This window comes from Leuciscus leuciscus (assembly GCF_965113295.1).
Source record: "Leuciscus leuciscus genome assembly, chromosome: 11".
In the NCBI taxonomy this organism is placed as follows: domain Eukaryota; kingdom Metazoa; phylum Chordata; class Actinopteri; order Cypriniformes; family Leuciscidae; genus Leuciscus; species Leuciscus leuciscus.
Window position 1 is genome coordinate 26,671,692 of NC_138735.1, and position 25,394 is coordinate 26,697,085.

Below are 25,394 nucleotides of genomic sequence, written 5' to 3' on the forward strand. Positions count from 1 at the left end.
GAAAAGCTGAACTGACAAATAAAGTGTAATTTCGCAGTACTTTGTTCCAATACTTAAATTTCAATCAATCGTGGCCTTCTATTGAGTTTTCGCGTACTCTCCACATCGCTAGATGGCGCTGATGGGCATTTCCACTGACGGGAAAGCACAGAAGCCACAGCACACACGTGGATGTAGGAACGAGCTGTTGATACAGTTGAAACTGCGTATTCCTGTTTATGGAAAAGAGGCGACGTTTTTATAGTTGAATTTGTTTCTTTCGACACGTTTACTTACAAATCTAGCCATATATTGGTATCCGCCTGCTGTTCATATTGGGACCTCTCATTTAACTGGGATTTAGACGTCCAGATTGCGGCTTCATCAGAAAGTCTACAGGCTTCAAGATAAACATGGCCAAAAATAAACAGAGAGGCAAAAAGCAGCAGAATGTATTTCAGGTTGCGAACAAACAGTCAAAACCCAAGACCAAAGCGAAACCTGTCAAGACCTCCCTGAAACATGTAAGTTCATGTTTTGTTTACATTATTAATGTCTTTCTTTAGGACCGGACAGTTTTGAGATGTTTGCGTTGAATATGTTGACATTCTCCCCCTAGATAAACACTGTGAGGAATGAAAAAGTGGAGAGCTTAAATCAAATGTTCACAGAAGTACAGCAAGATGTGAGAAATATATCAAAACCCACAACTAATGAAACCAAAAAAGGACAGAAGGTAAAACAATTTTTTTGCAGCTGTAAAATTGGCATGTTTCTATACACTTTCTGTAAAGTGTGCTGGTGTTGTGTTTCTAAATGCCACTTGCCTGGCTGTTTTCTCTAATGTAATGACATGCATGCTTTATGTGTCAGTATGCTGTGTGTAGATTATGTAAGATCTCATGTAAACTGTATATTTCAGGTGGTCAGAGAAGCTCCACGTGAAGCTGTCAATGTGGATAGTGCTGCACAGCTTTTCTCTCAACTCTAGAAAACAAAAAGTACATACAGAAAATGGACTCTGGACTAATAAGAGAAACTTTATACCATATAAGTCATAATGCCTGTAAGTCATCAATGTAATTTATTAAATGATTATACTTGCAGCAGTCTTATTCTGTATGTGATTATGAATTGCACAGCCACGCTTAATGCTATATATATATATATATATATATATATATATATATATATATATATATTGTATATTAGTTCATTTTCCCAGTGCATTAAGTTTTGGGAGTTGAATATTGCCTTTGCCTTCTGAAGCATAAAGAACAAAGTCATTATAGACTGACTATCAATCAGCTGTTTTGTAACAGTTGTATTGAGTCTGCTGTAACAGGCTTTATATATTCTTCAGATCGATGTTTGAACCTGTGACCCACTTGCAAGAGGGATGGCCACTCGAGTTGCTGGCATTTAGATCATTAGCTGGCGTTTTATTTGAATTAGAGGTCAGGCTTTTTTAAGTTCTCAGCACTAAAACAGCATTTCGGAGCTTCATTGTGAAATGGCTTACTAGTCAGCTAGTTCAGCAACAAATGCCAATTCTGTCATCTTTTCCTCTGCCTCATGATATTTATTTCAGGTTTATTTAACAGGGACAATGCACACTAATAATACATAATTAAATGTACAGAGTGCCAGAATTAGCCCAAAGGCTATTTTACATCTGCTGTCCCTGGACAGATCTTAAGATGTCACACCTAAAAAAAAAAGTAAACAAAAGGATTAAAATATCACATACATGTTAGAGCCAGCCAACCTCATCGGCATAGCACAAGAAGCACAAACAAACAAAACAGACAGGACAGAGAAGACATGGGAACAACAAGATTTCATGTCAAATGTAATGTTGACAGTCCTGACTACCTGTTAGCCACTTCTTTAAGTTAATTTTAAAAGAAGCGTACGTTTTAAAATTCCTAATGTGAATTGGAATGAGGTTCCATTCACGAGCAGCCCTGACTGAAAAAGCTGTTTGACCAAGTGCACTCTTCCTAAACGGGACAATGCAGTCACCTCTTGCTGCACTCCTTGTAGATCTGCAAGCATTTGGCGCTGTTCTCACAAACTGGCACAATACAGGAGGAGCCAGTCCATGCAAAATTTTGTACACAAGACAGAGATCTGCATATATAATCAAGTTTTCGAAATTCAATAGACTATATTTTTTTAAAACATGACAGTGATGATAATATATAGATTTCCTATCAAGTACTTTAATGGTTTTCTTATATAGGGAGAGTAGTGGTTTGAGAGAAGTGTTGCTAGCTTGTGACCAGGTTGTCAAACAATAGGTTATATGAGATAAAATCATTGAGTGCATGAACATCATAGCGGCCCTTTTTGACATGCAGCTACGGACATATCTAAAATTTGCCAGGTTGTACTTAATGCGATTACAAACCTTCTTAATGTGTAATTTAAAAGTAAGATTGTTATCTATGTATACTCCAAGGTATTTAAAATCTGAGACGACTTGTAATCTCTCTCCTGCTACGACTACATCAGGTTCTACACAGCGGCTTTTAGATTTACTAAAAAACATACATACAGTTTTGGATAAATTTAGTTGAAGGCAGTTGTGATTTAACCATTCTGTAATCTTTTGCATTGAGTTTGATAGCAGATCAGCAGCTTGTGCAGCACTGTTAGCATGTACAAAGATTACTGTGTCATCTGCATACATTTGGATGTTAGCATTAGGACAAACATTTGGCAAATCATTTACATACAAAGAAAATAAAAGTGGACCCAAAATAGAGCCCTGTGGGACACCTGCAGACAAGGCAATAACACCTGATCGATGATTCCTAACTCTTACGAACTGAGTTCGATGTGTTAAATAAGATTCTACCCATTTGATAGTGCCTGTATCGAAATTAAAAGTTTGTAATTTAGATAGAAGAACTCCATGATTAATGGTGTCAAACGCTTTTTTTAAATCTAGAAAAACAGCACCAACAACCCCTCCTCGATCCAACTGTGACTTGACTTTGTCAACGAAATAGCAATTGGCTGTTTCTGTTGAATGATTAATACGGAAGCCGAATTTATATGGATGTAAAGAATAGGAACTTGTATTTAAATGATTTATCATTTGTTCTAAGACAAGTTTTTCGGCCACCTTGCAAACCACCAGCAGGATACTAATAGGTCTGTATTATTTCAAACCCATTAGCCTATTTCTAAAAGGATAAGTTTTGCAGAAGGTACGGTTTTACATAAAATGGAGGTGAATTCATTTTTGGGGGAACTTTTCCTTTAATTCCTGTATCCTGTCATTTATTGCGCTGGCTGTGACCGAAAAAAAGAACATGAGTTTGAGAACTAGCCTAATTAAACCAATGAGTGAGACATGTGCTTGTGTATGTGTATTATATGTACACTACAATTGAATGGTTTGGGGTCAGTAAGAAATGACAGTAAAGACATTTAGAATGTTACAAAATATTTCTATTTCAAATAAGTGCTGTTCTTTTGAACTTTCTATTCTTGAAAGAATCCTGAAAAAAAAAATTTATCACGCTTTCCGCAAAAAATATTAAGCAGCACAACTGTTCTCAACATAGATAATAATAATAAGTGTTTCTTGAGCAGGAAATCAGCATACTGTAATTATTTCTGAAGGATAATGCGACACTGAAGACTGGAGGATGATGCGTTCAGCTTTGAGCATAGTAATAAATTGTAAAATATATTAAAATAGAAACCAGTTATTTGAAATTGTAATAATATTTCATGATATTGCACTTTTTGCTGTATTTTTGATTAAAAATAAATAAATGCATCCTTGAAGAGCATAAAATACTTTTTTCAACAACAACAAAAAAACTTGACCCCAAATATTTGAACAGTAGTGTGTCTTATTTTAAGTTTGTGTGTGTGAGAGAGACTTTCATTTCCTAATGTGGTGTGATAACAGCCCAAAACCACTAGAGGCCACACATTTATTATAAAAGCACTACATTAACAGCAAGACTGCGGATCGGCTGACAGATGCTTATTTTTCTCCCATTCACTTCAAATATAACTCAATTATGTTTGAACAAGCATATTATTATTTCTTACTAAACAGGGATTTTAATCTGGAAGTGTTTTGAACTGAATGTGCATCTCTAGTGGACACATTAGCGTTCAAAAGACACAAATCTGTCTGTTTACTGGTGTGTAAGTGCAATATCTTTTTTCTTTTTTTTCTTTTTTTTAGCACAACATTTGGATGTTGAAATTCATTCATTCTGTCATTGAAAACTCAGAACCATGAATACAACAAAACTTTAGGAAGGATGAAAAAGTCTCTTTCTCAATTATCCACTGTGGAGAAATACTTAAATATTAACCCATAAATGGTACAGGTAGTGTTTAATATAACAATAGAAAGCACATTGATACATTTATTTATAATTTTTTGCCCTTAATGTGCTAGGATCCATATTCTGTGCTTGGCTTTTTGTGAAACTCTGTTGTTATTGTTTTTTAGAGCAGCTTGAGGTCTTTCATAAGGTGGTGAAAAGCATAAATCTATAATTCAGCTGGTAAATCGGCATCATCTCTTCACTACGGTTCTGCAGGAGACAGATGATTGCCTTCTAAGCACTATAACAAACCGTTGTTGAGCACTAGATGTCCAAATCCTCCTCAAACAGGAAATTGAAATTTGCTGCGAGGTTTAGGACAGGATTTAGGTGTGTGTGTGTGTGTGAGATGGTGAAAAAAATCCACACATAAGCGTTTTCTCTACAGCTGTCAAGCATTCTTCTGATCTCCCTGATGCTCCAGTGAGATTCTGAGCTCTGCACAGCATAAAACTCGAGTCTAACACACTCGAACACGCACACACACTCCCCACAGAACTAATGCGTCAGGCGATGCCACCTTAGACTGTTCTTTGGCACTGTCTCGCATTCATTTGTCACAAACCCACAGATATCATTTCTCCTTCCAGTCGCCTGTTAATGTGGGAAAGGGATTTTTCTGCTCACATAAATGGATCTTTACAACAGACTTTCCTAACTGAAGGGAGCTGTCAGCAATTTGGCATTGCATTAGTGTGGTGAGGCTCTGTATTATCAGGGTCTCTCTGGTAATTTCAGCATCACTGATACTGTCTGATGGAAAGCACTTAGAATTCAACACACACCGCTGCTGTTGCCGTCTGCAAAACCTCCTAGAGTTCTTCAAAACAGGTCAGATCAGCCACAAACTGTGAGGTTGAGCTGGTATTGACGCCGTCCCCCGGAAACCAGAGCTGGATAAAGAGTCAATCAATGTTAATTCCTCAGCAGCGCTTTGCTGTGCCCAGCATTGACAATTATATGTTCCGTTCTGGCGTGCAGAATAAATGCTTGTATTTATCTCGGGTCAGTTGTGATTCAGCTGCTTATTGGAGATACTTGTAAGATACAGCAATCACTGTGGGACATTCAGAATGTATTTAAACATTGAACTACTTTTAACTTGAGCACCTCTGTGTGAATTTAAAATACGTTTTTTTTTTTTTTAAAGAAACACAAAATGTTTCTTCTGTGGTATCGCTGGAAAACACAAAATGGATCCTTTATTTAAGCTTTATTTTTAAAGGGGGGATGAAATGCTATTTTCATGCATACTGAGTTTTTTACACTGTTAAAGAGTTGGGTTCTCATGCTAAACATGGACAAAGTTTCAAAAATTAAGTTGTACGTTTGATGGAGTATTTCTGTGCCAAAAATACTCCTTTGGAGAGTGGAAGTTTCGGAAAGTTTTTTTCGAGTATGGGCCTGTGTGACGTCAGATGTGACGGAATTTCCTTATACGGGTCCTAACTAAGGGCACTTCTCCCGGAAGGTATGGAAGGCCAAAAGGGCCAAAACGTGTGAAACTGTCGCGTTAACGCGTATTTACGTGTTAACACGCAATTTACGCGTTAACACGTCATTACGCGTTAACGCGTATTTACGTGTTAACGCGTAAATACGCGTTAACGCGACAGTTTCACACGTTTTGGCCCTTTTGGCCTTCCATAGGAAGGGCGTGCGCGCACCCGTAGACCAGAGCGAGAGAGCGAAAGCAGTACGCCCATCAAAGCGCTGTGCTCGGCTTTAGGGAAGTCATCAACGGAGTTGTGCAAGTGTTCTTGGTTGTTCCCTGCATTTCGACGATGATTGTTTGTTTTATAAACAAGGCCCAGTTCGACGCCGGATTTGCAGATCGTCTAATGGGCCTTTCACACAGGACGCGGTATGCGCGGCGCTTGCCGCTGGGTTCAGCGTTGCCCTTCAGATACAACGCGATTTGCACTGAGCTATGACGTAGGCGGAGTTTTAAAAACTTTTAGCGGGAGCTCTATTACGTCTGTTTTTGTTTCTTAGTTTCAGGTTTAATGTTTGAATAAATGTTTTATTCTAAAAAAAGAGCTGACTTCATGATTCTTGTTTTAATTCAGATATACAATTTTGCCGTTCATCCATTTTGAATTCCGTCCTTGTTTGGATCCCCCGATTCTATTGGCCGCGCTGGTAATCGTCACAGAGCGCAGCGGCAAAAGTTGAACTATTTTGAACTTTGACCGCGGCATGCGCTTGAGCACGCCAATGATGCGCACCGCTGCGCTTGCGCTTTGGTCGACGCAGCAACAAAACGTCCTTGCGCGGCGCAAGCCATTGAAATGAATGGGTTTTATAGCGCGACGCCGCGCATACCGCGTCCTGTGTGAAAGGCCCATAATGCTTAAGGATGGAGCAGTTCCAACGATAAAGGTTCATGGTCATGCGTTGGAACCGCAGGCGGTGAGTAAAACTGCTTCAAATGTCTGTGTGTTGTTAGCTATCGGCGCGTAAGCACAGCAAGTAAACAACATGATCACGGTATAGTTAATGTATCTATGGAGCATGCGATGTATGGTGTGTGTGTGATTCGCGCTCGTGATTCTTTAGCTCCGCCCACACGGCACGCCTCCAGCCGCTCGGTTTTTTCCGGAAAGACTCGGTACAGCCTATCTTTCTTTTATAAATATAATAAAACTAAAGACTTTTTGGAGATATGAAGGATGCAATACTACTCTATAGGTACTCAAGATTAACATGAGATTGACTGAAACTGAGTGTTTCAGCCCCCCCTTTAAGAGGTTAAACAATAAAATACGAATGAACAGCATTTGAAAGAAGCAAAGCTTTGCAGTGTTATGAGTGGTTGAGACAGGCTATTGGTGAATACTAAGTCATATTTATGAGATTTAAAACAATCAAAATTATGACATAGGCTACTAGTCATAGTTTTGACTTACGTCATACCAACGTAATGATGACTTTCTATGGCATAGGCCTAATTATGAGGAAAAAAGTCGAAATGATGACTTTCTATGGCGTAGTTATGACTATTTAAGTTTACTTGGTAAGTCGAAATTATGACATACAGTCATAGTTTTGACTTGTGTCATACCAAGTGATTTTCTGTGCATAACTATGACTTTTTAAGTCGACTTGGTTATAGCTATGTCATCATTTCGATGTCATAGCCTAATTATGACTTACATAAGCATGATTTTTCAGGTCAGTACATCGTTATCGACATAAATATGCTTAATTTTGCATTTTATTTAGGCTAAGAACCCCATGTTTTGTTCTTGGAATCGACCATCTGACTCATGTAAAGCGACCAGCCACCGTTTGTTTTGTTGTAGCCTTTACGTGCAGTTTATGGCGGGTAAATCTGGGTCTGAAAATTATACTACCACAAAAATAAGTGAGGTTTCCTCAATTTCAGTCTCTGTTTTCTGAGAAAAATACGAACACAGGCTTTCCTCGAGCTTTACGATTTGAAGTTTCCAAAACGAATCTTAACCGGCCAATTAGAGATTGTTTGAAAAGTCTGATCTCTCTCTCTCTCTCTCTCTCTGTTTTAAGCTCTTAAAGGTCTGAGCGGATCTCGTTTCACACACGAATGACTCACTGCTCACCGCAGACATTCATAATTATAGACAATCCAATGATTAACCCTACGTCCTCACATCAAGTCTCGTTATGCCCTGAATGCCACCAAGATGAAGAAGGTGCTGCCTGTTGTTCACTTTAAGACTCAAATTGATTTAGCTGCTCCAGAGCTCATAAAGAAAAGCCTCATTAATCTAGACCAAGGCTGACCTTCAGTGAGTGAGAACATGTTCTCCTACGGTTTCTGAAGTTGAATTACAACTTGTACTGTGCACAGTGTTTTTGGACTTCTAAGAAGGATTTTAGATTTTATGACCATATCAATTAGGCTGCAAATGAGTCAGTGAGCGTGATGTTGACATGGTGACTAAATTATTGCATTTTGATGAAAGATATTTTTCTTCGGGGGGGAAAAACATGCACTGAAACATACACATGCATTTAGAATAAACTGCATATTGTTATATTTGCAAGATTATATATTATTTAGTTACTTGACTTTCTTGCCTTAAAAGGAATTGAACGTGTTTCCTATGAAAAAAAAACAACGTTTTCATTGATTTGACAGCCCTTATTTTTATAAAGTTTTTGCATGACCGATGCAAGCTTAGTCTGGAAGTCATGGAGAACAGCTCTCTGCTCTGCTTGCACAGCTTGACAAAAGAAATTGACATTTCTGACAAAGGCTGATGTGGTTTTGTGTAGGAAGGACGGAAGGCACGTCGATGCTGATTTGACCAGGAATCAGAGGAGTAATCATAGAAGATCAGGACAGCTTCACATACATTCTTCTTCACATTTTCGTTTTGTGCTTTTGTTGAGAATAATCAAGGATAGTTGTGCTGCCGCATTATTCCAGCCTTTTCTTCCTCTTCAATAGCTACTTCCCTCTCTGGCCATTTTCCTTCGGCAGTGTTGATTACATAAAGACCCTTGATATACGTCTGGGTTCATGGCTTGAAGACAGCCAGAGGAAAGTTCGATCCTGGTATCAGCTCAGGAACGAGGCTGACACTGAGATCCCTCTCACTGCTTTAGCCTGCCCTTCAGTGTGGTAGTGACTCTCACAGTGTTCACCTTATTTTTAAAAGGAATTACTCTAGCAGATTTTCAAGATTTATTCCATTGAGTTTCTGTTATATGTTTTTGGGAGAGTTGTTAAGAAGAGTGGTGCTTATCCTTATAGTTTGAAGAAGGTTCTGTTGTAGTAATGAGTTACCGTATATCAGCTACGTTGTCTATTGTGTCTTGCTTATTTCAAGCATTGCATTAAGTACAAAAAAAGTTATAGCATGTTAATGGGCATTAGCTATTGAATTGCTATCAATTGAGTTACTCAATTCCGTCAGGTTTCCACTACACAAGGTGTACATGGTAATTTTATGTTAAGAAAACTATTGTGTAATGTGTAATAAATTCGGTTGTAATTATCAAGAAAAATTTAATTTATTTCATCCATCCCTTTCTTTTGACTTCTTAGAGGCCATTTACGCGACACCGTTTTCAACTAAAAACGGAAAAATGTTTGTGTTTTGGCCATTCGTTTACACGACAACAGCGTTTTAGGGGCCTGAAAACTTTTGAAAATGTTTTTTTTTTTTTTTTTTTTTTACAATACCGTTATTGTCTCCATGTAAAGTACAAAAACACAAATTTGGGAAAACTGTGTATAGAGAGCCTAAGTCCCTCCCCTCCGCTTCCGGCTCATTTTATTTCGGAAAAAATAGGCCTATGTATGGTAGTCAATGGTGAGAGACAACTTATCTTTTTATTCCATCTGAACTGTGCCCTGAATTACACATATGATGTTTGTCAATTTAAAAGATAATTATGAAAGTCAAGAAAGTCGCAGTTTGTCATAAAACAGAAGAGTAACATTTAGTTTTATGTGAAAATCACTCAATGAACTACATCTCTCGTCTCACACTATGTACGTATGTGTGCAGTCCGGTACAAAACACTCAGGCATGACGGCGTAACGTTACCATTATAACGTAAGACTATAGAAAACATGACAGACGTTAGCTTCAGTAAAGTTAGCTTCATTCATTGAGAGAAAAGGTATGACGTCACATGTGCGCCTTTTGGGTTTGTAGTCTTTGTAATTACGTATTTTCACAGTCGTATACCTCAACAGTTTTACATCAAACTGCGACTTTCTTGACTTTAAAATGTATCTTTTAAATTGACAAACATCATATGTGTAATTCAGCGCACAATTCAAACGAGATCAAAATATTTGTTGTCTCTCGCCATTGACTACCATACAATATTTTTCCGAAATAAGGTCCCATGGTGGTCAACCTGAAGGGCAACTTAGGCTCTCTATTATGTGTTTAGTCTATAGATGCGTAGTTTCTTTACAAACATCGCCAACTACTGGCCTGGCATGCAATATAGCATTTTTTATCGTTTTCGCGGATCCGTGTGAACGGGGATCGTTTTGACAACGTTGTCGTCTTTATGCGAAAATCACACAGGAAAAACTTGTCTGTTTTTAGTACATCGCTGCCATATAAATGTATGCCCTTAGTCAGTTTTTAATATATTGACATTAGAAATTTGTTGTACAATAAATTTTTAAATGTGTATAATTAGCATAATTTATTATAATTAGTGAATTTAAAATGGCGTATTTATTATTAAATAAGTATAAATGTGAAGTAATTAATTCATTTCAATTACAAGTGAGCTTTTAGAAGAAAAAAAATCACATTTTAAAATGGCAAAGTAATTTAAACAATTTTATTCTAAAAGAATTTTTAAATGAAGATAATTAAAAATATAGATATATTTATATAATCGTTCCCTCCAAAACTCATCATTAAGCAGAGGATAGAAAGCACATATCTGTCTGAAACTCATAAATCTGAAATCTTGAAAGCAAATCATCCCAGATAATAATTTTCGACCGCTGCTGACCCGTGACCTCTTCAGATCATTGCCCATCAGAAGCAGTTCGGTCTGTTCAATCAAAACTCAAGGAACATCAGTCTACAGAGAGTATACGGACCCCAGACAACACATGGGCTGATGAGGACATGGAAGCCTTTCCCACTTCAACAATGTTGAAGGAAATCAATATGCAATTTTCTCCCTGATCTGCGCTGGACGCTGGAAGAAGAAAAAAAATCCATTTTCCATTCCTTCCACCTGAACTTCCGAACAAGTTGGTCAACAGCTTTTGTTCCAAAGACGATAGCCATTAATTATGACTGAAGACTTAGTCTAATGTTTTAAGAGTTGCATTAATACATCTAAATAAGTGGAGGTTTAGCTGGTCCTAAAAATGAAAGAGATGTGTGGTTTATAAAAAGTGCTCAATGCTTTGGTCTTAAAATCAAGCAGTTCAGTATAAAATACTTTTAAGCATTTAATCTAATAACTAACGTTAACTATTGGGACTTTATTATAAAGTGTAACTGACTAAGGGATTCAGCTATGATTTCAGAATTATTATTTTTTTCTTTTTTTTACTCACGCAGTTTGTCTTCAGACAATATATATTTGAGTTTTCACAACAAAGTCTAGTTCACATCAGGACATTGTTTTGTTAATCCTGCCTGACCCGCTATCAAGGGTTCAAAGACAATTTAACAAGTGCTATTATTGCTCATAACTAAGATTAAATTTGGTAAATTTCATAGTCACCTCTAGATGACCTATCAGAACTCTCCATTATTTAATTTTTATGGCAGTGTGAGTCATTAGAAAACTTTGCACAGATTATTGTCATAACAACCAACTTCATTTGAATATTTTTCAAATATGGCCATGGAAAAAAAAGAGCATATCCAGCCCTGAGCTAATATAATATAAATGTTAATGAAGATTTGTGCAGTGAGCTAGGAGATGAGTATTTATAATGCTGCAAAACCACTTTAATTTTAGATATGAAATTGGATATTGGATTCCTTCTTTCCTTTTTTTGCAGGAGGATATAGTAACACAGCTGACTGTAAAATAAATTAGACCAAGAATGAGTAATGAAAAAATGTGACTATTTGGTGAATTCCAATCAGTTTAAGCTGATATGAAATTTGAAACCTGTATAATTGTTTTCTGTCTTATTTGGGAATGGTAATGCTGTTGGAATCCATCCAAATGCAAATGTTTTCCCTCATTCATAATGCATCCATGTATAAAATCATGATAATTGGATTTTGAAAATCATTTTGTAAACAACAAATGCCATGTGACTGTGATTTTGATCATGATATGAGAGATGTGCTTAAGTCATTCCATTGCATATACAAATGTTGCAATCCATTTTGTTTAGGCTTGACTGAAAATAAATGCAAATATGGATGTCAAATAAGCATAAGTCAGTATAGCGTTTATAAATATTTTCCATTTATATTAATATAATTAATCGATCAAATTAGTTATTTCTAAACAGCTTCTTTCATTTTAGTGGTAATTGTCTCATGAATATTGGTGAAATGGGAATCGGGAAGAAGTTAATACAATGAACTGATTCCATGTGAAGTGGCCAGTGGCCCTAATTAACCCAGACATTTGGTTTTGATGTTGATAAATTGAGAGTATTTGATTTGCCATCTGCTACAGCTGCACTCAGGTGCATCCAAAACCACGACAGGTGCTGCGATTCCTCCCGAACCAACCTCACACATACACACAATGACAGTGCCAGCTTTCTCTCTTTTTTCTTTTTGCATTCAAAATATTCTATAGGCTTAAAGGGATACTCCACTTTTTTTGGAAATAGGCTCATTTTACAACTCCCCCAGAGTTAAACATTTGAGTTTTACCATTTTCGAATCCATTCAGCCGATCTCCGGGTCTGGGGGTCCCACTTTTAGCATAGCTTAGCATAATGAATTGAACCGGACAAGACCGTTAGCATCTCTCTCAAAAAAATGAACAAAGAGTTTCGATATTTTTCCTATTTAAAACTTGACTCTTCTGTAGTTACATCGTGTACAAGACCGACGGAAAATGAAAAGTTGCGATTTTCTAGGCTGATATGGCTAGGAACTATACTCTCATTCCTGCGTAATAATCAAGAAACTTTGCTGCAGTACCATGGGTGAAGCAGGCGTAATGATATGAACGTAGCGGAAAAGTAGCGATTCTTTTTTTTAAAGTAGCGATTCATTTTTGGAAAAGTATCGATTCTTTTTTTAAAAAGTAGCGATTCTTTTTTGGAAAAGTAGCGATTCCTTTTTTTTTAAAGTAGCTATTCCTTTTTGGAAAAGTATCGATTTCATTTTTGGAAAAGTATCGATTCTTTTTGGAAAAGTATCGATTCTTTTTTTTAAAGCAGCGATTCTTTTTTGGAAAAGTATCGATTCTTTTTGGAAAAGTATCGATTTCATTTTTGGAAAAGTATCGATTCTTTTTGGAAAAGTATCGATTCTTTTTTTTAAAGCAGCGATTCTTTTTTTGGAAAAGTATCGATTCTTTTTTTGGAAAAGTATCGATTCTTTTTTTGGAAAAGTAGCGATTCATTTTGGAAAAGTAGCGATTCATTTTGAAAAGGTAGCCATTCTTTTTTTTTTTTTTTTTGCAATTCATTTAGAAAAAGTAGCGATTCTTAAGAAAAGTAGCGATTCTTTTTGGAAAAGTAGCCTGGAGGAAGACTTTGCCTTAAGTATGCAGCACTTTGTTTATATAAGCGATTTTATTCTTAAAACCAGTGCATTTTAGACGCTTGCGTTTGCTCTACAGTGTTAAGGCCCGTTAACACCAAGGATGATAGCTACTGTGTAAAGATAACAATAAAGATATAGTTCTAAAAATCTTTCTCAATAATAAAGAGTTCACACCACAGCTATAACGATAACAGCCCATAGAAACAATATAATTGGAATCACTTTCATGACGATGAACACTGATGAAAACTTTTGACAGCCAATCAGAATCAATCCTGCTGTAACGAGCTTGAGCATTTAAAGCGAGTAATAGTTAGATAATAGTTATTGTTATCTTTTTATTTATTGTTGCTGGTGTGAACAGGCCTTTAGCCTACTCAATAGTTGCTACTCATGACACATAGCAACACAGCTAAAAGTATTTCTAATATGTTGGATGTTGGGGGAGGCGCGATGTGCGAAAGGGGCGTTTGAAAAATATAATTAATTCTTTATAATTCCACTAGATGCCACTAGTGTCATAGAAATTATACTCAAATGTGGCAATTCAAGGCTGTAAGTGATAATTTAATAAATATTCTAGTGTCTGTTATGACTACAAAATCACAGCCAAATTAATTGTCACATGAATAGCCTTAGAATGCCAGTAAATGTTTTTCTTTTATTCTTAAAACCAGTGCATTTTAGGCTGACCTTATAGCTGAAATATTGCATTCAGTTCTGCTCCACAACAAATATAGAAAGAAAATAATTTTTCGCAATTTTTATATAGTGATTGTAATGGCAGTCTGTTCCTAAACCACAAAGCCTATAGCCAGACAATGAACTGAAAATACATTAACATGCCAATCATAAAAATATCTTTACAAATAGTTTACATTTCTATACAATATGAATTAATTCAATTATATTTCTGGGTCTCTGAGATGTCATCAGTGACCTAGACTGGTATAGAATAGTTTTTCTCCCAAACATGACACCAATTTCAAAATATAGAAAAAAATCATCACATTTTTCCAGTGGATTGGATCCATTTTCCATCAATCTTTTTCTTTTTTTAAGCTATACACATACAGTTCCACACTCTGATTTAAACAAATAATTTATGTACAGTAGCAGAATGAAAATGTCAGCAGAACAAATATGAATATTTTGAAGCTTTTTCTGTAAATCTGCCATACAAAAATAGAGTTCATTATGACACACTCCATACCGAATGACATCATAGAGAACGGAAACAATGTGACTACTACATGACGCTCTGAATTACACACAGCTATGCATGATAAAAACAAAATACAGTGACAATGTACACACAATATCATCTTTACAGTATCATTACAAATTATGACACATTAAGACATAATTCCTTTTTTCGAGTTACAGTGGTCTGACAATATTTCAGTCGCACTGATGTGTATAAGTTTGAGTCTGATGAAACTAATGTGGCAGTACGGAGCTAAAACTTTCATTAAACCAAATACTTGACTTTTAGTGGATTCGGTCTGGGAATCAAAAATATATATTGATCCATGGAGAAGAATTACACAATCAAATATTACACAGAAAACATTTTCAGAAAGCATAAATTGGCTAGGAAATAAGTACGAGTGTGTGTGAGAGAAAATTTGGGAATGCAGATGAAAAAAAAAATAATAATTATATAAAATAAAATAAAGATTTTGGCTGGTGTTCTAATGCAACATGTTCATTGCCAGACCTCATATTTTAAATTCTAGAATTACTTAAATTCTCTGTTAATACTGAAGGTTTCAAAAATGCCATGTTACATTTTTCGGACATTTAAGGCTCATTTCACACACAGACTGTAAAAATCTTTGCTCAAGGAAAATTATCCTTGAAATTAAAAAAAATTAAAAATAAATCAAACTTTAGTGTTTGCATGACGAACTTAAAAACGAACTTATTTGATTTGCACATATCCTGTAAAAGTCAAATATGATTGAATGTGCCAACATTATTAAATGAAAAACAGCAGTTGTGACTAGCAGATGCTAAACTTGTCCAAATATGTGCCCTGCGTCTAATCAGCCAATCCAGAGTCTTCATGGCCTCTTAGAGAAGAGACGTCCGTCTTCACAGAGTTTCAAGTCTTCTGTTCAATGAAGAGTTGATTTCCTCTCTGGATGCAGAACTCTAAAAACAAGACTGTATTTGCACTGCATTCTGTGATCAATATGATTTATTCAATCACCATGAAAATGAATAAATGCATTGATGAAACTAGGAATATCTATTGTATAAAAGCATTTACGTACATCTATGAAATAAAACAGAGAGGATATAATCAACTTACCTTCAATTGTCAATATCAGACACATGATTCTCCATCTGAAACACGAATAAAAAAGAAATCAGTTCAGGAATACCGATTAGCACAGCAAAATCTGAACTCTCAAATTAGAAATGCACTTTTATAGTCCCAATAAATATGAGCACCATGACTTCTAGAATATAAATACATACTTCTAGACATATATACATAGCATTTATCTGAAATGAAAATCTTTTGTAACATTGTTTTTTTTTACTTTCAATTTATCAAAGAATCCTGAGAAGAAAAAAATTATGTTTTCCACAAAAATATTAAGCATCACAACAGTTTCAACACTGATAATACTAATAATACATGTTTCTTGAGCAGCAAATAAGCATATTAGAATGATTTCTGAAGGATCAAGTGACAGAAGACGTGAGTAAAATTCGGCTTTGCCAACACAGGGATAAAATACATTTTAAAAATATATTAAAATAATGGTGTCCAACTGATTTTGTGTGCAAAATGTCTCAGATGGTCCTTGACTATATATCAAACTAATTCTTTTTAAGATAATATATCTAACAGCCCATATTCAGACGGACAAATGAATATCAATAAAAGCTGCATGGTATCATGGAGGAAGAGCAGGGCGATTCCTCTACTGAGAAAGAGCAGCTCCGGCTCTCAAAAGACCTTGAGATTTTACTTGCTCAATACTTACATTCATCATAATATTCAAACAATCCTATGACCTCAAGTCATAGAAAAATATTGGAGAATTTACGGCCCGAAATCACATCTCCAGATCTTCTTTTAAAAGTCTAGCTAATTAATATCTGTATTGCTTGGGTATCTACTAAATCCAGCTGAGTTGGAGGTCACAGTCTGACCTGAAATGTGGGTAACACGCCATTGGGAATCTTTCCAGCGGGAGTTCGCCTTGAGGTTTCCCTCTCATTTCCAGAGTTTAAGAAAATGGAAGAGCTCATTAAAATACAGTCTGGCTGTCTCCTCAGTGGGAGTCTTAAATCTTAAATTGACTTTGCTCTTGGTGGCGGTGCTGCTGGACCGTAGTGTCTCCAGAGGTTCTGACTCTGTTTTAATTACGGAGCGTGACAGGTGAGGGGTAAGAGAGCTCGAAGCAGCCCAGCGGAACCCCTGTCAGCTTCTGCTCTCCCAACCCCGCGTCTCTCATGTCCGCAACGATGAATAAATCTGCAGAATTAGCTTCAACATGGCTTTTCAGACCCGCGGCTGCCAGCGAGGCCCGCGGGGGCGAACGTACCAGATCAGTGCTGCCTTCTTCATCGTAGTCATCCTCGCCACCATCTGTCATTTCTCCCGCCTCCGCATCCAGCGCTCCCTCTCCTCCTTCCTCTCCGGAGTTGTCTGCCGTCTCCGATATCGACTCCTCATGCAAAGAGTCACAGTTCTCCTCATATTTCCTATGAGGCTCTGAAGAAAAGACACGGATATTTATGACGATTATGATTTATAGCACAAATAGCAAACATAATGCAAGCAAAAAAATTATAATTTTCCACCCTCATGTCATTCTAAACCCGTTTGACTTGTATGCAAATATTATGCATTAACCCAGTAAAGCTTTATCTTTTTTAAATAGAACAGTTTACTGAACCTTTAGACAACATATAAATAAATAAAAATGATTGTTGCGTTTCATATTTTGATACATCAGGCTTTTATGGCCTATATAGTATGATATAAGAGAATATGGCACTCACACTCGAGGAAGAAGAAAAAACACCCCAGTTTCTCCCCAGTTATTCAGAGACACAAACATGTGCAATTTGGTGCAATTGCTGATATTTATATGGCCAAAAAGTACGATGAAATTCTGATAGCTTGTAATGTAAATTAGATCTTTATAGCAGTTTAGCAGACAACTTGCATAAAAGGCATATAAATATCAGTTGTCACTCTATATCTCTCCCAATAATGTGTCTTAATAAGATGATATTTAAATGCTTAGTTTTATGATCAAAGCTCTGCAGTTTTAATGAACTTTCATCAAACGTAATATTGATACATTTTAACTTGATTATACCTCATTTTTAGACAAATCAAGTAAACTCAAGTTGCTTCAGTCCAGTAAGTGATCATCTTGAAATATTACAAACAATTTAAGTTATTTCTATAAAGACCATTAAAGATTTCACAGTAAAACAACATGTACCACAATCTGAAGAGGGACAAATTATCCTAAAATACCTTTTAAAAAATATATAAAACCATCAATCAGATGACAGAAGGCATGTAGGAAATTGAGTACAACATGTTTTGTTGATTATTTAGAGGCCTTAAGGCCCGTACACACCGGGACGAATTTCGCGCGCGATATTCGCCAACGTTTAACGCCTCGTGACTAAACAAAGGGCGCCAATGTGAGTGTGCACACCGACGCGAAAAACGCCACGCTTAAAAGCGTAATTTTTTTTTAAACGCCTCGGGTTCGTTTTTTTGGTTTGACGCGCCGCGTCAAAAACTATCCGACCAATGAGATTGGCGCTTTTGCTCACGTGTCTGGCGCTTTTGCTCACGTGTCTGGAGCTTCTGAAGTTACAGTAAAACACAACTTGGGGGCGCTCAAACACAAAACGGTCTTACCGAGCACACATACGTAACAGCGAAGAAGATATACGCCAAGTAGCGTCTACACTGCCCATAGACAGACACTGCCGGGAAGAAATGACGAGGAAGATGCAAGGCAAGATGAATGTAGAGCTGTTGGTGTCGGAATAAAGAACTATATGACAAACGCGACAGCGACTACAAAAATCTTGATAAAAGAGAACTGTTATGGAGTGGTATTGCAGAGTATAGACTGTTATGGAGTGGTATTGCAGAGTATAGACTGTTATGGAGTGGTATTGTATTTCTGTTTTACATTAAGCGCCATCTAATGTCAGGGAATGAATTTGCATGTTCACTCGGCTCATCGTCAGTGAAAATCGCTTGGGTGTGAACACAAAAAACGCGTTGAAAAACGCTGGCGAATAACGCGCGCCGATATTCATCCCGGTGTGTACGGGCCTTTAGGGTTTTATAATTGTAGTAGAAACAGAAGAAAGTCAGTCATACGGGTTTGGAATGACATGAGTGCGAGTAAATGATGATTTTTGGGTGAACTATGTCTTTAATCTTAAACCAAGCCCATGGAATAGACCTAAAGTTTGACTCTTGAATCCGAGACTGCCGTTCCCCAGTGGATGAAAACAGCGCTCTCATCTACTGGTGAACATGGTGAAATGGGATTTGCTATAGTAAAACAGTGCACGATTGGCTTTATAACAGTTATGACAAATTGGCTGCTGTCTCCTCGCCTGTCACAGAGATATATAGCGTATATGCACTCCCAATATTTCTCCCTGTACAGCCGATGTTTGCAACACTGTCCTGCAGGACTGGATTTTATGTCTGCTCTCCTATAGCTCTGTGTCTGACTCACCGCACTCAGATCTCTGCTGTTTCTCGATCTTCTCCAGGCGGCCCAGAAGAGAGTCGATCTTCGTCTTGATCTGAGTCAGTTCACGTTTGATAGTCTGGAGTTGATCAGTTTTCACTGCTGGAGAAGAAAATGCAATAAACACATGATTTTAGGAGATAAAAGTGCAACCATGTTCATGACTTTATCACTACAGATAATGTCAGAAAACTTGTTCAGGCCTGCTGGTTCTAAACTAAGAGTTTAAAGATTTCCCTGTCTTGCTGTTTTTAATTAATTCTTATCTCATTCAGACACGCTGGTTAATATCGGCCAATACAAGAAAGATCATGTGTTTTCATAGATGCTGCTTTTATCAGTCAATAAAACCTAACAAGAACTGTTTGCAGCCTGAAGCAAATACAAATAATTAAGTGTGATGCTTGTTTCTTCTGTTAGCCGACTCAGTAAGAGTTCATTTGCAATGCAATATTATCATGCTGTTCATTGCATACTGTTTATTGCATATTAGTTTATTTACTGTCATCCCCTTTTGAGATCTGAACTTAAATGGTTGTAATTCATGAATGCTTAAGAACACAGGTCTATTTTTGAAGAAGACACTCAGTAGATTATTGATATCAGCTTGAAAATGTACAGAAGTTTAGGTGTACTGTAAAGCAAGTGTACTAAATTTAAGGTTATTTTATTTTATTCAAAATATATAATTTTACAAAATAATTTGGACTAGAATGTCTAGAAAATCAAAGCCATATGTCGATCCAAGGTGTGTTCCAAATTTGAAGTTGGTATCACAAAAATGGATGGTGTTTTAAAGCACCATTTCCCTGGTAATGCAATGTTCAATTTCAAAAGAGTTTTAGCAGGATGAATTGAGCGTTTATGCTTTCGAATAATACTTAATTTATGATGACAGATGATAAATATACAGTATACATATTGCAAAAGTCCAGTATTCTTGGAGATGTTAGTCTTCACCTGGCTCCAGATTTGGTCTGCTAACACTTAAGTTGTAGTTCAGTCCTAAAGATGAACTAGACAGTTAGTTTACAATCTTGCATTATGACATTGTGCTCATGAGCAAGACATTCACCCCTGGTCACCCTGAAAGACTCTCTATACAATTAACATGGGATGAAAAGTCTCTGCTCAATGCCTGCTAGCTTAATTCATGCTGCTAATTTCTGTAAATGCTCTGTGCTTTAAATATTCCACTGCTTTTTTTTTTTTTTTCATCTGGCAGCTGTCAGATTAATCTCCCTCAGATGACTACACCATTGAACACACATTGAATCTAATAAACATTTAAAATCAGCAGGCCGCTCTGAGCAAACCAGAATGAACTTGGTGGTAACTGAAAGCCCAAATGGGCTAGAAAAAGGGCAGCAAATGGTATCCAATGCAGGATCAGTTTAAAATATGGAAATTGTTCTTGACATCTTTCAGAGCTACTTAGTGTAACTTCAGACATTGGTGGAATGTTCTGCTTTCAGGTGGTTAGAAATCAGCCCAAAACCTCACGTTCTGTGGATCTGTTTTACATGCTAAGGGCCAGATTTACTAAACAGGGCGAATTAGAATGAGATTGCAATTCCATGAAAGCACCGATGGGAGTGGAAAGTTCTGCGCGTGATCTACTGATGACACGCACATTCAAGAACACAGATGCAGTCGGATCATTTCCATAATGATTCCAACAGATAAAAAAAAAAAATATTTCATTCAGGAACTTAAAGTGAATTTCTTAATTTGAATCATTCAATCAAGTGATTCATTTGAAAATGCTAATTCATTCAGGAACTAAACAAGTGACTATTTGCGTGAGCCTACATTCAAGCTGTCTGTTCAAATACGTTGACTCATTTACAAATTAAAGGGGTGGTTCGGGATTTTTGACATTGGACCTCATTTTTAAGTCAGCCTGGTTGTTATTCATCAGTGGAGACATTTTTTTTTCAAAATTATCCAGTCCTTATATTTGGATAGTTAGCCGATGCTAGGCTAGCGCGAATCAATGGTATATGTTAGCCAGCCATTAAAAACCGTTTTACCCACTCCACAGTTCACCAAACGCAAATCAATTATAACACTAGACTATCGATGCAAATGTCCGTTGAGAGAATAATGTTAGAAATCAAACTTACCTTTCATCTCAATGATCCCAAAGGAACTAGTTTCTCAGCAGCTGTGGAATTTTACTTTGCTCCGGTTAGTAATGCGGCAAAAAGTAAACACAGAACAGAAGCGCACTACAGTCATTACATCCAGCTAACGTTAGCTAGCATTCCTCAGCGATATCAAAGTCGCGGCAGGTAAATACACTTGCCGGCTCACTCGGTTGCCTAGGTAATCAATATCACTCCGCTGCTGCTGTAGACAAGGCTTATGATTACAGGGAACAAATTATAACTAATGCAATGTGATGAAAGGTAAGTTTGATTTCTAACATTATTCTCTCAACGGACATATACATCGATAGTCTAGTGTTATAATTGATTTGCGTTTGGTGAACTGTGGAGTGGGTAAAACGGTTTTTAATGGCTGGCTAACATATACCATTGACTCGCGCTAGCCTAGCATCGGCTAACTATCCAAATACAAGGACTGGATAAATTTTTTTTTTTAAATGTCTCCACTGATGAATAACAACCAGGCTGACTTAAAAATGAGGTCCGATGTCAAAAATCCCGAACCACCCCTTTAAACAACTTTATGATTGAGTCCTTGAATCTTTCAAGTGATTCGTAAAAAAAAAAAAAAAAGCTAATTCATTCATGAATGAAAGATCAGAAAAATATATGATTAGTTAAAATCACTGATTCATTAAATGAACGAAAAAACAAAATGTCTTTATGAGTGAGTCACTGAATGATTCGAGAAAAAAATAAGTACGAGTCTGTATGAATCAATAATGCAAAAGATCCGTTCAAATACGTTGCTTCATTCATGAAAAGTGTCTGGAAATCTTGTTTCTAAAACATAAGTTACTGTTTTAATATACTGAATGACACCAGCAAATGCAGCATGGGTTAAATGGACCTCTATGAAAACCTTTCGAGGCCGCTCTTGACACGGACAGACCCGTTTCTTCATGATAATTGGAGCTCCAGGATACATATAAATGCTTTGTTGAAAAATTCATTAGTCTGTATTTTTCAAGCCGTTCCTCTCCTTGAGAAAGCTGAAGCTTGTCGCTTTGCCGTCACCGCCTTCAGCCCTGATAACACAGCGTGACCCAGCACTGCTGTCACACCGCTGCCAGCTTTTCCTCTACCTCACAAAATGGTGTCACCTGCCATCACCCGCCTGAGGCAGAAAGCTCTGCGTGTAGGCGTTTAGTTGACGAAGCGTCGTATCTACTGAAATTCAATGAACGCGTCTGCGTGCAACCATTTAAATGGTTTCAAAAACTCCACATACAACATGTCCAAAAACTGCCTTTAAGCTCGCAAATGTGAATTCAGAAGGAGTTTTAATCTGGGAAACCTATGAAACAAACTAGAGGAGCATCATTTTGTTTTTGACAGATGAGTTAACTTACTCTTTATCCCCCGTTTTAAGCTGTTTACTTTGGAATAATTTAGAGGATGTGTGGCGTGCAGTATAGGCTACATTAAACGCAGCACGATTCTAGATTAAAATGTATATAAAATGTAAGGGAAAAGGAGACCGGGGCTAGTTGTCACAAGCCTTCTTAAATTATAATAACTTTTCTGAAATAAGATTCCAATCATGTTTTTTTGCCATGGCTACTGGTAAATAAGTGAACACTTAAGAATGATTTCTGAAGGTCATGTGACCCTGAAGACTGGATTAATGGCTGCTGAAAATTCAGCTTTGCATCACAGGAATAGATTACATTTTATAAACAGAAAACTTATTTTAAATTGTAATCATATTTCACAATATTACTCTCTTTACTGTATTTTTAAATCAAATAAACTCAGCTTTAATGAGCAGAAGAGACTTCAACTATTTTCATGCCCCTGTCTTCCCTATATCTTAGATTGTGTAACTGGTCACCAAGTTTTTCATTTTTTTTTTGCCATGAGTTCATTTTAAATGGTCCTTATATAGAGTGACAAATTAAAAAGTAAAAAGGCTAGTGGTATTAATAGGAGGCCGCAAAAGCTTCATGCATAATAGAATTAGCAAATCCTGTTTAAAATATTTAGAGTACAGCAAGTCAGAGTTAAATTTAAATAGTTAGTTAAATTTCCCAAAATGATTTCACAGGCAGATGAAGCAGGTTTTGCTATTCATGTCACTCTAGTTTATGGGTGATGAAAATTGCAGTTGTTGTGTTTGCAGCAAATTTCAGATATCCTCTACTATATAGAATTGTGTTTTCTGGTGACAATAAAAAAAGAAAGTCAATTCTGATATTAAAGACTGCATTTTCATCAGCAGCTGTTTTGAGCAAAACAGCCAAAGTAAACTTTTCGAGCCAAATTAAATGCTATTTTGGTGTCGTATAAAGCTAATCTCCAGTTTGTGCTGTGAAGAGAAGGGAGAACTCCAGTGAAATGCAGATTAAGGTAAACAGTGGCACTTTTGTGTGCATGCTATGGATATTTCTGGCTATAAGAAAAGCCCCCAGAGACCACAGCACTACAGCTAAGAGCATTAGTGTCACGCACCACAGCTAATCTCGACTTCTGAGCCCCGCTCCGAGGAGAAGGCGGGATGCTGACAGATGCTGTGAAAGCTGCTACTTGTGGGTTAGAGATAAAATCTGAATTAGTGTTATGAATTCTAATTTACAAACACAAATGCATGATCTTCTGTCTTGCCGTTTGGCTCGTATCCCAGTCAGAATTAAAGCAGCATTTCAGATGGCCGTAAGCCCCAGTCTCAGAATGCTCTTTGGTTACAAAAATCAATACGTTCTTGATTTCTGCTCCCATGAAATAAGAAAAAGTCTCTGTTTCACTTTGTGTAACCTGTAAGGGAGGGCTACTGACCAGAATGTTCCAGACTATAAACCAGCAATGAAGAATAAAGCTCATGGAATTCATACAGTGTGCCACAGTCTGCCAATGCCAGAGGTCAGTGATTTAATGGTGTAAAGCACATTGTGGATCTGTGGGAGTGATTTCTGCAGCATGCAGTGTATTACTGATGTCTTTTTGCAGAAGAAGTATGAAAATGCATGAATGTCATTGCATTAGACAGCAAAATATCAAGTCAAGTGGCATTTATTTAAAACAATAAATCTTTAATTCTATGGATGGACAGCACAAGTTGCGTTATTTTGTAAAAAATAAAAAAACAAGACACTGCATTTTGATAAATGAATAAATTTTCTGGACAATTGTGTGATTTTTTAATGGCTTACATTTCATCCCAGAGGAGAAGGACGATGATGAAGATGGAGGTCTTGAGGAAGAAGCGGAGGAGGTTTTAATAGGGAAGGAACTCTTCCCGCGTCGAGTGGATGGAAGTACCACTCGCGAACGCTTCAGCGGGATCACTGCCCTCGGAGGAGGAGCCACCCGTCCGTGATAGTCAAAGAGCCTAACCGGTTAAAAGAACCAAAGAAGATGTGCAGAGTTTACAAAAGACGCCATAACATCATTATTACCACTCAAAACCAGCCTTTTGATTTGGAATTATATAGCATCTTAAAAGGTTTTTCACCCCTGAAAACATTTCTGACTCCTGGTTCCTGGTTTCCCTGCAATTAGCAGCGCTACTTTTGAAATTCATCATGAAGGCAGGCGAATTTTTCAAAAGAATTTACAGAAAAGAAAGGAGGTACAGGAAAATGTCAAACAAAGGCACATGCCCTTGCTCTCCCATCAATCTCTCCTGGATATTCACAGTTCTCCACCCAGCTGACATTTAGTAAATGTCTCTGCTAATAAAAGATGAGATCATAAGAAGGAAACGAGCGAAAAAAATAAAACGGGGCTTTTTAGAAATTAAAGATGAGCTCCAAACAAAAGAAGGACAAACTGTAGGTGTTTAAGATAAATAAGATTATTGATTTTCTGTGAATGTCATATTTAATTACTTTAATTTCTTTGTAAGCATCTTTTTATAGGTCTGAAGGATTTCAAAATGTGTGTAATTAGATTAAGGGTTTCAACAACTGCAAATAAATGCATACATACCTATTGTAGAAATCATCT

General features: G+C 36.9%; 2 protein-coding genes across 7 annotated transcripts in view; one reads left to right on the forward strand and one right to left on the reverse strand.

Annotated features, from left to right (window-relative positions):
• The first annotated feature begins 142 nt into the window (after positions 1-142).
• rbis (ribosomal biogenesis factor) lies at positions 143-3,342 on the forward strand. Its single transcript, XM_082183205.1, has 3 exons — positions 143-503; positions 599-715; positions 902-3,342. The coding sequence occupies exons 1-3, from the start codon at positions 393-395 to the stop codon at positions 968-970; spliced, it is 297 nt and encodes a 98-aa protein (XP_082039331.1). The 5' UTR covers positions 143-392; the 3' UTR covers positions 971-3,342.
• Positions 3,343-14,160: 10,818 nt separating this feature from the next.
• LOC309509136 (RALY RNA binding protein like) overlaps positions 14,161-25,394 on the reverse strand; it is a gene marked incomplete at its 5' end in the record, with an annotated part of 138,756 nt that continues 127,522 nt past the window's right edge. For 3 of the 6 annotated variants that reach the window (XM_082183702.1, XM_082183701.1, XM_082183703.1), the window contains 5 exons: positions 14,161-15,670; positions 15,831-15,865; positions 17,080-17,249; positions 19,264-19,380; positions 24,599-24,777. In XM_082183702.1, coding sequence (XP_082039828.1) covers positions 15,833-15,865; positions 17,080-17,249; positions 19,264-19,380; positions 24,599-24,777 — 499 coding nt within the window. In that variant the 3' untranslated portion in view covers positions 14,161-15,670; positions 15,831-15,832. Of the gene's footprint in view, positions 15,694-15,830; positions 15,866-17,079; positions 17,250-19,263; positions 19,381-24,598; positions 24,778-25,394 lie in introns of all 6 variants that reach the window. The other 3 variants (XM_082183698.1, XM_082183700.1, XM_082183699.1) reach the window with 3 other exon arrangements.

What these genes read in the sequence shown, in the direction of transcription:
- rbis (XM_082183205.1), top strand. Translation starts at nt 393, where the DNA reads ATGGCCAAAAATAAACAGAGAGGCAAAAAGCAGCAGAATGTATTTCAG. An exon ending in TCAAGACCTCCCTGAAACAT is followed by an intron (nt 504 to 598) that starts GTAAGTTCATGT and finishes TTCTCCCCCTAG; the next exon opens with ATAAACACTGTGAGGAATGA. An exon ending in AAACCAAAAAAGGACAGAAG is followed by an intron (nt 716 to 901) that starts GTAAAACAATTT and finishes TGTATATTTCAG; the next exon opens with GTGGTCAGAGAAGCTCCACG.